Source organism: Podarcis muralis, chromosome 8 (assembly GCF_964188315.1).
Source record: "Podarcis muralis chromosome 8, rPodMur119.hap1.1, whole genome shotgun sequence".
NCBI lineage: Eukaryota > Metazoa > Chordata > Lepidosauria > Squamata > Lacertidae > Podarcis > Podarcis muralis.
Genome location: NC_135662.1, coordinates 1,410,221 through 1,427,654, shown reverse-complemented (window position 1 = coordinate 1,427,654; position 17,434 = coordinate 1,410,221). Strand labels below are relative to the sequence as shown.

Below are 17,434 nucleotides of genomic sequence, written 5' to 3'. Positions count from 1 at the left end.
TTCTGATTGGCAAGTCCTAGGCTCTGTGGTTTAACCCACAGTGCCACCTGCGTCCCAGGGTGGCTTAGACCAATTTAAAAACAAAAGGATCTCATTAAGAACATCAAAAGTGAAATAGGCTGTGTCTGCACTCTCAGGGAATACACGGACAAAAACTTAGCCCTCTTTTGGAATTTGCACTTTTCCAGATTTAGCAACAAATTTAGTTCTCCCGCTGAGTAATGTGCACATCCCATGGGAAAGTGTGCATAAGAAAGGATAGATAAGTGAAGACAACATACAAAACTGTGTGCTGCTAGGGGAAATTGCTTTGCGAAAATGGGTATCTTAGGATAAATTCACACGGAAATGCTGACAAATTTTTGTGATGACTGGGGGGGAAAAGAGATCACAAACTGATGTGGAAATGTGGAGAACTGTGAATGCTTCCTATACACAAACACACTTGTGTCTAACCCTCCTTTTCTCCCTACAGGTGTGGGATCGTCACAGACGTCACACTGGGCTCCGTCAGTAGCTTCAACTGCAACTGGCTCAGGGGCCGCTATGTGAGCATCCACCTTCCCCGCCACGGGCCTATGACGCTGTGCGAAGTGGATGTCTATGGAGCTGTAGCAGAAGAGATGCGTTAGGGACCACCAGCAGTCTCTGCGTTGGTGTGTTCAGGGTGTGTGGCTGTCAAAGACCAAGGATGCGTCAACCAACGCCATAGTCCTCCTTGCAGCAAGCCCCCTTTCCTCTACTTCTCCAGCAGCTTCTCAGGGCCCTGAGGACCAACAAGGCCTGTGCTTTTGCTCCTGCCACAAAGCGTAGACCAGGCATAGGCAAACTCAGCCCTCCAGATGTTTTGGGACTACAACTCCCACCATCCCTGACCACTGGTGCTAGTAGCTAGGGATGATGGGAGTTGTAGTCCAAAAACATTTGGAGGGCCAAGTTTGCCTATGCCTGGCGTAGACCAATACACTGCTGAAAACCCATCACGGCAAGAATAAAGTCTTTCCCCGCCATAGTGTTGAGCCTCATACTCTAAGGTTACCAGACGTCCCTGTTTCCCGGGGGCAGTCCCCAAATTTACAAATCAGTCCCCTGACAAAATCCATCTATTTAATAGGAAGTTGTAAAGTGTCCTTGGATTAATTGAAAAAAATCTGGTAACCTTACCATACTCTGCAATCCTACTGTCAGGTCCCCTATGGCACAATATAATTGGCACCAGGCACCAGGTTGGCAGAAGCTATCTAGAACTTAAAATCCCCGCACTGAAGGTGTGTAAAAATTCAACTTTTGTGCCATATGAGCTGTAACCTATTTCTGCTCCAGACAGTGTAGCTCCATCATTCCCAATGCAGAGCCCGCAGAAGATGAAGTACCTGCTGTGGTGCCCACTAATACCTCCTTTGGTGCCCTCTGCCCACCTGAGATTGAATTTGTTGGCTTTTTACCGAGGGATGGTGTCAAGCATGTGTCATGGTGTGTGCATGCCAATCTGAACTTTTCCCCACGGTTCAGTACAGAATTCTCAAGGTTCCATGGTTTATTTTTGTAGATCGTGACGTATGTAAAAGTTGGCATGGCATCATATAAAATACGCCCCTCAGTTAACTTTCTTGACCCTGGTGCAAGTCCTTGCCTTGAATGTGCCCTGGAACTTGACCAGCGCGGTAATCAGGTGTTGGCCACAACATTTGATTCACATCTCCTGCGAAAAGAATGAGTTCCACACAGACAGCATTAAGATAACCTTGGAAAGAGAACCAGTTTGGCCATTTCTTACTGCAATTATATTGGTTCAACTACCAATGAACAAAATGTGAAACAGACAGGAACTTAATAGGAAAGAACCAACAGAACAATAGAATAAATAGGTTATAATGTGTGCTTGGCCCGGGGTTAACCCGAGTAACGCGGTCCAGGTCCGGTCCCGAATCCAAGGATTCCATGAGGAGTCAGTCCAACATGGCCAAGGCAGGAAACCAGGCTAGGTCAGGCACAGGGTCTCAGGCAGGTTCCAGCAAGCAGCAATGTTGCTCCCACAACCTGGGGAGGGGTCCGACAGCCCTTTATCTCCATCGGGGTAAAGGCCGGTCCTGATCCCCCGGAGACTCCCCTCCCTGTCTCACCCAAAGGCGAGCACTCCTCCTGCGAGTACTCAGGTTTCTCCTTCTCTCAGACCTCAGTCTCTGCAGCTCGGGAGACGTCGGTGGGTTACTAGACCCAGGGGCCGCCTCAGCCTCCCCTGACCAGCTGTAAGTGATGGCCCAGCTGCAGGCAACGATGTCATCCCCGCATCTGGAGCCAGGGCAGGCTCAGGCCCCTGACTCGGCCCAGCTGGTGCTTGTTGCAGGGGGACCTGTGCAGACTGGGACTCTTCAGCATCAGGCCCCAAACTCGGTTCAGATGCTGCCTGAGGCAAAGGATCCGGTGCAGACTGAGACTCCTCTGGTTCCGAGTCCGAGTCCGAGTCCCAGGCCATCACATAATGAATGACTTATCCCAAAGACCCCCTGCCCTCTCCATCATCTAACGTTGGCTCAAAAGAATACGTATATCCTAGGTTAACCATGCCTGGTTAGCTCCCACAGGATCCATTAGAGACTTTCTTGTCACCAACCGACACGCCGTTTTGCTTCTTTAGGCTTTCCATGGAGATCCTTCTTCCTCTTAGACCAAGGGGCGTAGGCGCCCTAGGAATAGCTGCCTGCTTCTCTTGCAACTTTGCTGCCTGAAGCAGCACTTGTTTGCTCTTGTCGCTTTCTTTTCATGCAATAAACCAACCTTTGTCCATTCCTCTCGTGAGTGAACTTATTGGGGTCCAAAGCAAGGCTTCTCCTGAGGCCACCGTTCTCCCTCTTTCCCCATGCCAAGCCAAGGATTTTTCATTTCCCTGAAGCTGTGGTGTCCTCTGGGGCTCAGGCCACATTCTCTGTCACACACGGTCACACACCTTTGGGATACTTAGCTGGCCACAGTGAGAACATGATGCGGGATGAGATGGTCTATGGCCCTTCCGATGAGCAGCACTTGCATGACATGGATCAACCCAGCCCATCAGAAAGGTGTTGACACCACCAGGATCTAGGGATCAAGATCAAGTTTTGACATCCTTCATCTGAGCAGGTTCTGAGTGGGCTTGTGTGGTTTCTGACTCTCTCCCAAGAGGAAATAATAGCATCTCCTTGGCAGGAGATGACTTTAGAAGAAGACATCCTCATTCCATTTATCCCATTTAGAGGTCGGATGGGTGTCAAACTGAGCGCTGATACTAGCAGGTCCCAACCACATCAGCTTAGCTCCAAAATGAAGACTTTGTGGTCAGCCTTGTGGAGGGAGGGGTGTTTTCCTTTTGAAATGGCCTCTACAAACCCATGGAAACGTCTCTGCCTCCCTCCCCTGGCATCTTCCCAGAGGGTAGGCAAGTTAGTAGCAGTCTAGGTTTTCCTGAGCCCTGCAGCTTTGACTAGTCACATAAACCAGGTGAGGTTTGCCCATGGGTCACAAACCCTCAGTGAGTTAGGGACTGCATGCAAAAGCAGACTCCAGCAGGTTGACTGGATGAGGCCAAGAGTGGATCCTATGGTGAAGAAGGAGGTTCCTCCACATGCTGTAGAAGGAAGTGAGGGATGGATGGGGGCTCATCAGCTTGGGAAGGTAGCTCTCCCTGTTGTTGTTGTTTAGTCGTGCCCAACTCTTCGTGACCCCCTGGACCCCTCTAGCACACCAGGCCCTCCTGTCTTCCACTGCCTCCCGCAGTTTGGTCAAACTCATGCTTGTAGCTTCAAGAACAATGTCCAACCATCTCGTCCTTTGTCATCCCCTTCTCCTTGTGCCCTCCATCTTTCCCAACATCAGGGAGTCTTCTCTTCTCATGAGGTGGCCAAAGTCTTGGAGCCTCAGCTTCAGGATCTGTCCTTCCAGTGAGCACTCAGGGCTGATTTCCTTCAGAATGGATCGGTTTGATCTTCTTGCAGTCCATGGGATTCTCAAGAGCCCTTTCATGGATCACTGCCTTGCTGTGGCAAAGGGGCTTGAACAACTCAGAGAAGCTATGAGCTCTGCCATGCAGGGCCACCCAAGACGGACAGGTCATAGTGGAGAGTTTTTACCAAACGTGATCCACCTGGAGCAGGAACCGGCAAGCCACTCCAGTATCCCTGCCAAGAAAACTCCATGGACAAAGACATAGGTCATAGATACCGGTAATTCTGACAGAAGAGAGTGGGAATGGTTGCTATTATTGTTGGCCTCTGTCAGTCTCAAGAGGCAAAGGAGTGAGTCTCTGGAGGTGAAGTTAAACCATTGTGTCAGTAGCACCAAATTGACCTCCTCAGGGTGCAAGCCTGGGCAGTGTGTATGGAGGTCCCGGGCTGACCAGACAGCAACCCACCTCCTTCAGTCTTGCTGATGTGGACCAAAGGAAAGCAGAGAAATACATTTTGCACCAGCTTGGCTGAGGGAATTGCCAGAAGGAGGTATACAAGGTGCCATCCAATTGCCTTAGGGATTCCACTCCAAATTTGGGTAGGGTTACTCCTTAGACTTTTCTTCTCCTAAAGATATCCCTCAAGGCAGCAGAGGTTTAGGACCAGAGTGTCCCATGGACTACAAGAAGATCAAACCTATCCATTCTGAAGGAAATCAGCCCTTATTGCTGAGAGAAGAGAAGACTCCCTGGAAAAGACCCTGATGTTGGGAAAGATGGAAGGCACAAGGAGAAGGGGACGACAGAGGACGAGATGGTGGGACAGTGTTCTCGAAGCTACCAGCATGAGTTTGACCAAACTGGGGGAGGCAGTGGAAGACAGGAGTGCCTGGTGTGCTTTGGTCCAGGGGGTCACGAAGAGTCGGACATGACTAAACGACTAAACAACAACAATGACCTATGTAAGTGGAGTGCCAGAGGGCAGCTAAGGCGTCAATGCTTACTGGCCAAGATGGCTCTGTTCTTCCTCCTCTAGCATGGACGATCTTCCTCTGAATGCCAGTTTCCTGGGCATCACAAGTAGCGAGAGCTCTGTTGCACTGCCCTGCTCCTTGTGGGCTTCCCAAGGGCACCTGGTTGGCCATTGAGAGAACAGGACTCTGGACTCTGGTTGGATCCAGAAGGTTCCTCTGAAGTTCTTAAGAGAGCCTCTTGACCAAACACAGGTAAACTGACGTTGAGTCTCAGTCCCTCCCCACCCATTACTGCATCACCAAAGCACATCCACACTCCCTCTGCAAGACTGTTGACTCTGGAGCTTAGTGGGCAAGGGACACTGCCAAAATAAACACTCGTTTTAGGATTTGCTTGTTCCAAACATGAATTAACTGATAATTTGAAGTCTTTGGCACCTGCTAGAGAGGAATGTTATTTCCTCCTGTGGGAGGGAGCCAGCACCCAGTTGGAGATGGGGGTGGGGTGGAGGTGGAGGTCCCAGAGTTCAAAGAGTCCAGAAACTTAGTTTTTTGTTCTTGAGGGCATGTTACAAATTCTTGAGGACCCCCAGCTCTTTGGAGAACGACAATTGCATGGTAATTCAGCAAGTCCAAATCTGAATTGAACAAGGCTTACACTGGTAGTGTTGACATACCAGGCTGTTCAACGGCTCTTCGAATTCACCTTCCTGCCTGTTTTTAACCTCAGCCCTCCCACAGTCTTTCTTAGAATTCTTCAGGCTGTCGGACCCTGAGTTCATGGGGCACATACAGAACCAAAGCCCCATGGTGTTTGGGTAAGAAAACATGCAAAATTCTGTGGCTGTGGAATGAGGATCTGTGGGGATAGAATTTCCCCCACAGACCAACAGCATTTTGATGATAATGATTAAAATTTCTATATTGCCCTTCAGCCGAGGATCACAAGGTGGTTACAATATAAAAACACAAAAATACACAACATAGTAACAAATCAAGTGTTTCATATATATATAATTTTTATTAAACTTTCTGTTTTACAATTTAAAAATACTCAGTGACTTCCCTTCTTCTCTTTCCATGATTCTAGATTCAGGTAGGTAGCCATGTTGGTCTGACACAGTCGAAAAAAATAAAAAAATTGTCCAGTAGCACCTTGGAGACCAACTAAGTTTGTTCTTGGTATAAGCTTTTGTGTGCATGCACACTTCTTCAGATACACTGAAGCAGAAGTTGCCAGACCCTTATATATACAGTGGTACCTCGGGTTACATACGCTTCAGGTTACAGACTCCGCTAACCCAGAAATAGTGCTTCAGGTTAAGAACTTGCTTCAGGATGAGAACAGAAATTGTGCTCCGGTGGCGCGGCAGCAGCAGGAGGCCCCATTAGCTAAAGTGGTGCTTCAGGTTAAGAACAGTTTCAGGTTAAGAACAGACCTCCAGAACTAATGAAGTTCTTAACCTGAGGTACCACTGTAGTGGGAAGGTGGGGAGAGGTATTACTCAGAAGGGTAGTGGGATATGGGTGATTGACTCAATGGGTACGGTAAACCTGTTGATGACTGTTAACGACTGCAATCTCTTTCCATGGTTCATTTTACATATCATAAATCCCTGCATATTTTATAAAAAAACTATACCATTCAGTATTCCATTATTATTGCATCCGACATAACTTATTTACACTGTTGAATTTATATTAATGCTGCCAGCGTTTTCAGCTGTATATAATTCTTTTCCATATATTCAATAAACGTTTCCCAATCTTCTTTAAATGCATGTTCTTCAAGAAGAACAAACCAAGTGTTTCACAGAGGAGGTGAGACCCCACCTCCAGAGAGAGAGGACGGCTGTGGAAAAGAGTGGTCTTTGCTGCTGTAAGGCAATCTTGATCTTTGGAGTAGGAAAATCTGTTGTTGTTGTTGTTTAGTCGTTTAGTTGTGTCTGCCTCTTCGTGACCCCCTGGACCAGAGCATGCCAGGCACTCCTGTCTTCCACTGCCTCCAGCACTTTGGTCAAACTCATGCTGGTAGCTTCAAGAACACTGTCCCACCATCTCATCCTCTGTCGTCCCCTTCTCCTTGTGCCCTCCATCTTTCCCAGCATCAGTGTCTTCTCCAGGGAGTCTTCTCTTCTCATGAGGTGGCCAAAGTCTTGGAGCCTCAGCTTCAGGATCTGTCCTTCCAGTGAGCACTCAGGGCTGATTTCCTTCAGAATGGAGAGGTTGGATCTTCTTGCAGTCCATGGGACTCTCCAGAGTCTCCTCCAGCACCAGAATTCAAAAGCATCCATTCTTCGGCGATCAGCCTTCTTTATGGTCCAGCTCTCACTTCCATACATCACTACTGGGAAAACCATAGCTTGAACTATATGGACCTTTGTTGGCAAGGTGATGTCTCTGCTTTTTAAGATGCTGTCCAGGTTTATCATTGCTTTGAAGAATACGGTACACATATTCTGGGGAGGCCTTATTATTGGGGAAGTCTTATTTTCCAGGGATGCCTTGTATTACAGCGAGAGGCAAAACTGGAAGGAGGTCTTCTTTTTGGGGGATGTCTTACTTTTGGGGAAACAGGGTATCTAAGACCAAAATCCTACCCTGTTTCCCCGAAAATAAAACACTGTCTTATATTAATTTTTGCTCCTAAAGATGCGCTAGGTCTTATTTTCCAGGGATGTCTTATTTCCCCATGAAGAAAAATACGGTACACATATTCCGGGGAGGCCTTATGTTGGGGGGGGAGGCCTTATTATTGGGGAGGTCTTATTTTCGGGGGATGACTTTATATTACAGCGAGAGGCAAAACTGGGTCTTATTTTCGGGGGATGTCCTGCTTTTGGGGAAACGGGGTATCTAAGACCTCAGAATTCCTCTCACACTGGCGGCGGGTGTTTAGGCCGGACAGGAGGCCGCCGCCCTGTCGCCCAGGGGCGGGCAGAGCAGAGCGTGGGGCCGAGGGGACCCGCCGGCGCCTCAGGCCTCTCCTCTCAGGGAAGAGCCCGGCGGGGAGGCCATGGCTTTCGTGAGGCAGCCCCTCATGGCCTCCCATTTCTTTCCTTAAGAATTGAGAGGTTTGATCTTCTTGTAGTCCATGGGACTCTCAGGAGTCTCCTCCAGCACCATAATTCAAAATTCACCCCTTCATGGATCACTGCCTTGCCATGGTGAAGGGGCTTGAATAACTCAGAGAAGCTATGAGCTCTGCCGTGCAGGGCCACCCAAGATGGACAGGTCACAGTGGAGAGTTTTGACCAAATGTGATCCACCTGCAACAGAAACCAGCAAGCCACTCCAGTATCCCAGCCAGGAAAACTCCATGGACAAAGACAACAGGAAAATCTACTGTTGCAGAAATGCTACAGAGCATGGGCATCAAAGCAGAAAAGTCAACCTTACTGTGAGGGAATTTTAATTATTTTTAAAAAGGTTATTGATCGTTTTAAAATCTGTATGACTCCCAAGAGTCCTCCTTCTGTGTGAGTCACATTCCTCCAGGGACATGTCCCTTGCACTCGGTGGTCTTCCTTCTCCCTACGGACCCCCCCTAACTCTCAACACTGTTTAGGGACAGTGCGCTCTGCTCTGTTGAGAAATTCCTCGTCTTTTCCAATAGCTTGAAGTGTGTAGGCCTCACGTTGTCCTACCTTCGCTTTCAGCAATGCAGCTAGGTCACACTCACTGCAGGTGTAAAGGGACCCCTGACCATTAGGTCCAGTCGTGGCCGACTCTGGGGTTGCAGCGCTCATCTCGCTTTATTGGCCGAGGGAGCCGGCGTACAGCTTCCGAGTCATGTGGCAAGCAGGACTAAGCCGCTTCTGGCGAACCAGAGCAGCGCACGAAAACGCCGTTTACCTTCCCGACGGAGAGGTACCTATTTATCTACTTGCACTTTGACGTGCTTTCGAACTGCTAGGTTGGCAGGAGCAGGGACCGAGCAACGGGAACTCACCCCGTCACGGGGATTCGAACCACCGACCTTCTGATCGGCAAGCCCAAGCAGCACAATGGTTTAACCCACAGCGCCACCCACTGACTTGTGCGCATTTCCAGCCAGGAAGACAAGCATAGCACAGGTGTTGCAGAGCACTGCAGTACCTTCCTTGCCAGCCATGTCTCTTGGTCCTATGCACACCGTGAGACAGCACTTGTCCAGTCCAGGGATGTGGATGGAGTCTCTCATAGCAACCGTAGAGCCATTTCTAGTATAAGGTAGTGATGGATCCAAGGCTGGTGTTTGTGATGCTGACACAGCTGCCCAGAGAACATGGAGGTGAACCATGGAGTGGTAGAAGTTCAAAACAACTCATTCTCCTTCCACAAGGCCGACCACAAAGTGTTCATTTTGGAGCTTGGCTGATGTGGTTGGGACCTGCCAGTATCAGCGCTCAGTTTGGCACCCATCTGACCTCTAAATGGGATAAATGGAATGAGGATGTCTTCTTCTAAAACCATCTCCTGCCAAGGAGATGCCATTATTTCCTCTTGGGAGAGAGTCAGAAACCACACAAGCCCACTCAGACCCTGCTCAGATGAAGGATGTCAAAACCTGATCTTGATCCCTAGATCCTGGTGTCACCATCTTTCTGATTGGCCAAGTTGAGCCACGTCAGGCAAGCGCTGTCCATTGGGAAGGGGATAAAACCTGGAGGTGCAGGACTCCTCTGGAAGCAGGGAAGTCTCAGTTCCAGTTTGGGGAGAAGAACCTGTGTCTCCTCTCCCACCAAGAGCAACAGACGCTTCTGCAGATCCCGAGAAAGAGAGGCAAGGTAAGTCGAGAAAACCCACAGGATGTGATCTTTGAGGTCTAGAACTTCCTACCCCACCCCCTCTGCAAAAAAAGAAGGTCCTGATCCTTATTGGGTAGATCTAAAGCTGTATTATTATTTTTTTAAAGTCTGTTAACCGACTGTTAGGGATTTTCCGCACTTTGGAGAAGGGCAGTTCCTATGGCCAGCCTAGCCACAGATTCTGAATTCAGGACTCTTAGCTATCACCCATGCCCTGCAATGGTGCTAAAGTGGAGCTAGCCCCACCCCCACCCCCATGGCTCCATTACAGGCTCCTCGCTCACTGCCTTCTGTTCTTCCCCTTGCAGGATGATCCTCACTCGGACTTGGCTGCTGGCCCTGGTGCTCCTGGCCGGATTTTGGGTGACCCAGAGCTGCGATTCTGACGTGCAACAATCTAGTAAGACCTGGGGAGAAGGAGGGGGAAGTGGGGCTGGTCTGTGGGCGGAGCTAAATGGTTCCCCTCCCTGTGATCACTCTTATTCCTGCCCAAACCAGTAGCTTACAAGCTGCTATGTGATGGTGAATAGTAATAGTAATAGTAATAATAATAATAATAATAATAATAATAATAATAATAATAAAAAAAAATTTATTATTTATACCCTCCCATCTGGCAGGGTTTCCCCAGCCACTCTGGGCGCAGCTTCCAACACAATATTAAAATAAAGTAATGTATCAAACATTAAAAGCTTCCCTAAACAGGGCTGCCTTCAGATTTCGTCTAAAAGTCAGGTAGTTGTTGTTCTCTTTGACATCTTGGCTTCTCACAGGGAGCGAACCGCCAGAAGGCGCTCGGAGCTGGACTTCAGTGTCTGGGCAGAACGATGGGGATGGAGACGCTCCTTCAGGTATACTGGGCTGAGGCCGTTTAGGGCTTTCAAGGTCAGCACCAACACTTTGAATTGTGCTCGGAAACATCCTGGGAGCCAATGTAGGTCTTTCAAGACCGGTGTTATGTGGTCCTGGCGGCTGCTCCCAGTCCCCAGTCTAGCTGCCGCATTCTGGATTAATTGTAGTTTCCGGGTCACCTTCAAAGGTAGCCCCACAGAGAGCGCATTGCAATAGTCGAAGCGGGAGATAACCAGAGCATGCACCACTCTGGTGAGACAGTCTGCAGGCAGGTAGGGTCTCATCCTGTGTACCAGATGGAGCTGGTAAACAGCTGCCCTGGACACAGAGTTGACCTGTGCCTCCATGGACAGCTGTGAGTCCAAAATGACTCCCAGGCTGCGCACCTGGTCCTTCAGGGGCACAGTTGCCCCATTCAGGACCAGGGAGTCCTCCACACCCGCCCGCCTCCTGTCCTGACTTGTCAGGATTCAACCTCAATATGTTAGCCGCCATCCATCCTCCAACCGCCTCCAGGCACTCACACAGGACCTTCACCGCCTTCACTGGTTCTGATTTGAAAGAGAGGTAGAGGTGAAAACTTGGGCGTCCTCTTACTCAATGGGTAGGGGGGGTGATATTTTCCCATGATGCATTGCAGAGCCTGAAGGCTGAACCGAGTCTTGAACCATCAGCTGACAAGCCATGATGGGACAGTGAAATTTCCCCCTGCGTCAAGCTATAGGGCCTAGACTGTTCCATGCAAGGGGAGGAGAGCAGAAGTAAACAGAAGGTTGCCTGAGAGTGCGGGGAGAAGCAGCAATAATGATCATTTTGCGTTATGTAATCTCCTCTCCCCTACCAGGGCAACAGGGGCATAATTGGCATCCACAGCAAAATGTAGCCACTGGTCCAAAATGGTTGGCGACACTTGATCTGAGAGATCCTTCACATCTATGGATTTTTGGGTTACCTGGCCCAGAGATATTTAGATCTTTGAATGTTAGAAACAAGACCTTGAACATATCTGCGACCAGAAAGAAGAGGAGACACAAGAAGACTGGAAGGAATTTAAAGAATGCTTAGCAAAATATTGTGGTATAAGATAAATAGAAAATTCCTAGAAGTATCAGATAGGCTTAGGGGTAGAATAAGAACAGGTCTTAGTAAGGATTAAGGATTGGAATAATAGTAAAGGAGAAGAAATTTGTAAATGAAAGGAGATAATATTATTAGAAATATATTTGGAGAACTGCTATAAAAGTGATATAATGAAATTCAGTTAGAGGGGATTTGAGGAAGTCACCTATTAATGCGAAGAAATTGGGTATTAGAAGAAATAATCTTTTTTATATGTGTTTGGCTTATTGTTGTGTTTTCTTTGTTGATTGTTTGTATGTTTGTATGTGTTTATGGGATGTTTTAAATGTTGAAAATCAATAAAAGAAAAGAAACAAGACCTTGAACGTGGCCTGGCAGGTGACTGGCAGTTCGCTCAGCACAGGTGTCATATGTCTGCATGCGGACCTTCCGCTCAGCAACCCGGCCAAAATATTCGGCACCAGTTGCAGGTTCTGGACCAACACCAAGGGAAGGCCCACATGGGACCCATTGCAGTAGTCCAGTTGTGACATTCCCAACGCATGAATCACAGCAGCCCAGCTATCCCTGTCTGAGAAAGGGCACAGTTGGTGTATTATCCTAAGGTGATAATGGGTTCTTCTTGCCACAGAGGTCATAGGAGGCTCCAGGAAGAAAGATGCATTGAGGAATTCCCCCAAACTCTGTTCCTCATCACAACCCCATCCAGAGCTGATGAATTCCTCTGTGACTGGGAGAACAGGATGGGCCCTTTTGGCCTGATCCTGCTGTGTCAAGGCTCTTCTTGTGTTCTTACTTCTCCCCATCTTCTTTCCCTCAAGCTGTTGCTCCAGCTCTCAACTTGGCCAGAGGCCGCCCAGCCTGTCAGTCCTCCACTTACCCCCATCCAAGAGATCCGTCAGCCGGCAAAGCTGTCGATGGGAACTCTGACGGGGTCTTCTTCCATGGCTCCTGCACCCACACCAACTCTGAAGATGCACCCTGGTGGTATGTGGACCTGGGGGAGCAGTATTCCATCTCGGCTGTGGTGGTGAAGAACCGCTTGGATTGCTGCGGCAGTAGACTCCTGGGAGCCCAGATCCGTGTGGGAGACTCCGTGGCTGACCATGGAAAGTCCAACCCTCTGTAAGTTCCAGTTGCCTCTCCCCTCCCCACTGTCTCCTCAGCAACTACATCTTGGGAGACATCCTCAAGATGACTTGGTCTGGATTAGTTAACTTCCATTACACACACACACACACACACACACACACACACACACACACACACACACTGGTACCTCTGGTTGCAAACAGGATCCGTTCCGGAGGCCTTGAAAAGAACACAACCCGTGCGTGCGTGGGTCGCAATGTCTGCTTTATATACATTATTTACACAATGGGCCCCACGAGATTGGCTAATTCCGGGATTCTCCTGTAGGCCAATCAGGTTGCGGATTCACTTCCACCTGGAGCTGGATTGGGTGGCTCCTGTGGACCAATCAGACTGCTGCATTCTGAATCCTATTGTTCTAGGACCAATCAGACTGCTGCATTCTGAATCCTATTGTTCTAGGACCAATCAGACTGCTGCATTCTGAATCCTATTGTTCTAGGACCAATCAGACTGCTGCCTTTTGGATCCTATTCAACTCAGTACATATCTTCTCAGCAAGCACAAAGCTGAGCTGTTCCCTTTGACTCCTCTCCATCCTGCCCCCTGCACCAGTTATTTACTACGTCCCCCATGGTGGGCTGCCCACTTTGACCCTCTAGATCTCGTTGGACTACAGCTCCCATCATCCATAACTATCGGCCATGCTGCTTGATGGGACTAGAGCCCAGCAATACCCAGAGGTCCACAGATTAGCTATCCTGTCATACAACAACACTGACCATGTGATCCTCCGAGATGGACCGTGTGGGGTGGAACCTGAGGTTCTGTTCCTACCTGCGTGGTCAAGTCCAGAGAGTACCGTCAGGGAGCGCTTTAGGAATCCCGGGCAGCTGTACTACAGGGCTACCACAACCATGGAAATAGACGGAGTCATTCTGAATTGCTTCCACCGCAAGGCTGACCTCCCTTTTCCCTCTGCAGCTGTGGGAAGATTACAGATTATAATCGTGGCTCCATCAGCGCCATCAATTGCCAGGGGATGAAGGGCCGCTATGTGAGCGTGAACCACCCGGGAGAGCCAGCTATCCTGACGCTGTGTGAGGTGGAAGTTTATGGGACAAAGGTGGAGGATGAGCCTTTGGAATAAGCAGCCACGTGTCGCGTGGAAAGGGGCACCCGCAGAACTGATGGAATCGGTGTTGGTTGTCCAATAAATATCCTTTCAGCAGCCTTCTTTTGTCTCTCAAATTTGTTCATCAGAACCAAAGGGGTCGGTGATTTTGCCTGTGCCAGAGAGCGCATCATTCCTTCTGTTGGCTGCAGGCTTCCGACACCTTAAAGATCAACTGACTTTTTGTGTTTGTTTTGAGTACAGGATTACGAGTAAGATAGTGTAGCAGGAACCCCCCCCCCAATCATTCAGTTTGTACAAACTTCACACACACTCATACTCACCCTCACACACTACATACGCTGCGCTTCTGTTATAAATTCATAGAAAATCAACCATACATCGGATTTGCACTGTTCCACTTTTATTTTACCCCATGAAGGAAGGACTACAAAATGGGGAAGGTTTGATACAGGGCAGCCATAATCCCTTGAGCATACCAGCACATCCGCAGGAGCCCTGCCCAGTCGCTATGCCAACCCTGATGGTCCTAGACAGAAGACCATCAAGATCACAAAGAACTTGCATATGGGAGTGGATTCAGCATGGACTGAAACAAAGGACAATGATCAGATCTTCCCTCTGGGGGCAGGAAACTGCAAACTCCCCTTTGTCTCCTGGAAGTGACTCATGGGGAGGGGGGAAAGGAGGAACCAGCCAGGTGACAGGACACTCACGTTACCACCACCACCACCCTCAACCCCTCCTTTCTGTGATGTATGTATGATGTTTCTGGGGGTGGGCTTGATCTACAGGAGGGGAATTTCAAAAGTCTTTATAAGGCCCTGCACACCATTTTTCTGGGTCCCTCCTCTCTCCTGCAAGTGAGGGGAGCACCCTGTTGCAACAGTTCAGTAAAGGCCAAGCCTACAGGCTGCTGTTTTGCTCCATGTTATCCTGGTTGGTGTCTTTACTTTTTGACCAAAGGAGCCCTCGGATTTTTTCGTTAACAATAGAAAACATGCTTTGTTTCAATTAATTTGCACAAGGGTGTAGGTCTTGCTTGCACAGAGTTTCTTCGCCTTGCTTGGGCCACGTTTATGTGCCACTTGCAGGGATTTTGGGCCTGAGTGATCTTTCTGACTCAGAAATCCAGCCTTCCGGCTTCCCTGTTCTGGACCAGCTCCAGCCTGGCTCTGCTTGGCCTCCGCAGCTGAAGGCAGCCATGCTTCTGATCCCAGGAGGGGAGAGAGAGGCTCTGGGGCTGCTTGGGGCTTTCCCGCGGGGAAGAGGACGCTGGCCTGATCCTGCAGGCTCTGACGCTGTTACCTAGGAGGCAGCAGGCAAGGCTGGCAGCAGCCGAGTGACTCCACCAGGGGGCAGCAAAGCAGCTTCGTGGGGTTTAGAGTCCCTGGGATCTGTTCAGGGGGGTCTGGTCTGCCTGCCCTGGTATGGGGGGGGGGGAGGCTCAGGAGTCCAAGGTGGGGGGGCACAGCTCCCTGGGGTGCAGAAATGCCTGCTGCACAGCCTGTGGGGTGTGGAAGGGGTCGGAACTCCATCTGAGTCCCCCATTGTAATAAACGAAAATCTTCCCTTATTCCCTTATGGGGGACACAAGAGCCCTTTGCAGGTTCTCCATCCGTCAGAGAAAATAACAGAGGCCAACCAGAGAATATTGAGAAGCAAAGCAGCTAGTAAGCCTGATCTTTATTGAACTTGCAACAGGGTGCTCCCGTCACACACAGGAAAGGAGGAGGACCCAGAACCAAGGTGTGCCTACCCTTATATAGACATTTTAAGTTGCCCGCCCTGGAGTCCAAGACCACCCCCAGAAACCTCATACATACATCAAAGAAAAGGCGGTCTGCAACAGAAATCTGAGTGCATTGTTTATCTCCTGTCTGGCAGGTTATCTGTTAATGCTCACTTGATTGGATGCCCTGCAGAGCCTGGCCAGTCTTTTGTAATGATAAATACTTAGTTCCTGAGTCAGGTCACAGGCTCACCCTATTCATACACAGACATACCCTTAAGACAGGATTTGTGAAGGAAAAGACAATGGGGAGTCACTTCCATTTTCCTTTGACCTTGCAGAGAAAACATTTGGTCAGTTTTGGAATAAAAAATGGTTTCAGGTTGGTCTTCCTGTGCTGATCTATGTACGTGCTTGGTCGGTACACTTATGAACATTTATTATATATCTAAGACTTTAAAATTCTTATCACACCGCCACTAAAGTCGCCACCCTTGCTCTCTGCCCCCCCCCCCTTGTGCCAAAGGGACCCCTCCTTCTCTGAGTTGCTCTCTTCTGGCCTCTGCAACTGCCCTGATCTCAGAGACTTTGGCTTCTTTTTCCAGGCTTTGCTTGGCAGAATTTCCCCTCGGCAGAAACTCCCCTGGAATTGCCAGCTGCGATTCCCGTTATTCCGAGGCACCAGCCATGATGGTTAGGAGCCAGTGATAGCCTTCTACTCCTCCACGTATTCGCCCAATCCTCTCCGAAAGCCATCCAGGTTGGAGGCCATTGCTGCCTCAAGTGGGAGGGAGTTCCACAGGTGAACTGTCCAGAAATCCCTTCTGTTCTTGAGTGCTTTTGTTAAGAACAAAGGAAGAAAATCTCTTCTCTATCCACGTTCTCTGTGCTATACTTAATTTCACACACCTCTTATTATGCCCCCCTTCTTTTTCTCAGCTAAAAAGCCCCCAACATGATGACCAGCTTGACTTCGGAACGGTCTCTCCTTCCTTGGAGGTTTTCAAGCAGAGGTTGGGTGGCCATCTTTCTAGGCCAGCTTTAGCTGAGATTCCTGCATTGCAGGGACTTGGATCAGGGTCTCTTCCAACTCTACAGTTCTATGATTTGAACCTTTCCTCTCTGGGATGAAGTCTCAAGGGCTGAGTGTGGGTCTAATGAAGACTTGTGGGTCAACCTTCGACGGCAGATGGCCTGTTCTGTGCGTCAGGCCAAAGGATAGCATCTCTCGCAGGGAGGATCTGAACAATAATCTTGGTCATTTGATGGCCCTTTTTACCCATTGCTGTCTTTTTATTTGTATATATTGCTTGTTTTATGTTGCCATGGCCATTGGCTAATGCAAATAAAGTTTATCTATCATCTATCTATCATCCATCTATCTATCTATCTATCTATCTATCTATCTATCTATCTATCTATCTATCTATCTATCTCTATCTATCTATCTATCTATCTATCTATCTATCATCTATCTATCTATCTATCTATCTATCTATCTATCTATCTATCTATCATCTATATCTCTCTCTCTCTCGCAGGGAGGGATGTGGGAGAGAAAAAACAAGCCAATTCAGAGGATGTTTACCAGAGAATAATTCTTTATTTCATCACCCCCAACACACACACACAGAGACTGCCACTCCCTAGCACTGGTCTTCTGCCTTGGTGCCATAGACCTCCACCTCGCACAAGGTCAAGTATTCGGCCCTTCCTGGGATGTGGATGCTCACATAGCGGCCCTTGAGCCAATTGCAGTACAAGGTGCTGACGGAGCCAAGGCTGGTGTCTGTGATGGTCCCACAGCTGGAGAGAGAAGGTGGAGGTGAATTCAGAACAGCTCAGGCTATGGGGACA

General features: G+C 48.9%; 1 protein-coding gene and 1 pseudogene across 2 annotated transcripts in view; one reads left to right on the top strand and one right to left on the bottom strand.

The window, feature by feature from the left end:
- The window catches only part of LOC114600145 (fucolectin pseudogene), a 17,371-nt pseudogene extending 3,511 nt beyond the window's left edge, over window positions 1-13,860 (top strand). Inside the window, exons 3-4 of the transcript XR_013394083.1 lie at window positions 12,452-12,743; window positions 13,695-13,860. The product of XR_013394083.1 is annotated as a fucolectin pseudogene (transcript). The remainder of the gene's footprint in view (window positions 1-12,451; window positions 12,744-13,694) is intronic.
- Window positions 13,861-17,160: 3,300 nt separating this feature from the next.
- Window positions 17,161-17,434, bottom strand: part of LOC114600146 (uncharacterized) — a 58,942-nt gene continuing 58,668 nt past the window's right edge. Inside the window, exon 15 of the mRNA XM_077933606.1 lies at window positions 17,161-17,383. Within this exon, the coding sequence (XP_077789732.1) occupies window positions 17,224-17,383 (160 nt within the window). The 3' untranslated portion in view covers window positions 17,161-17,223. The remainder of the gene's footprint in view (window positions 17,384-17,434) is intronic.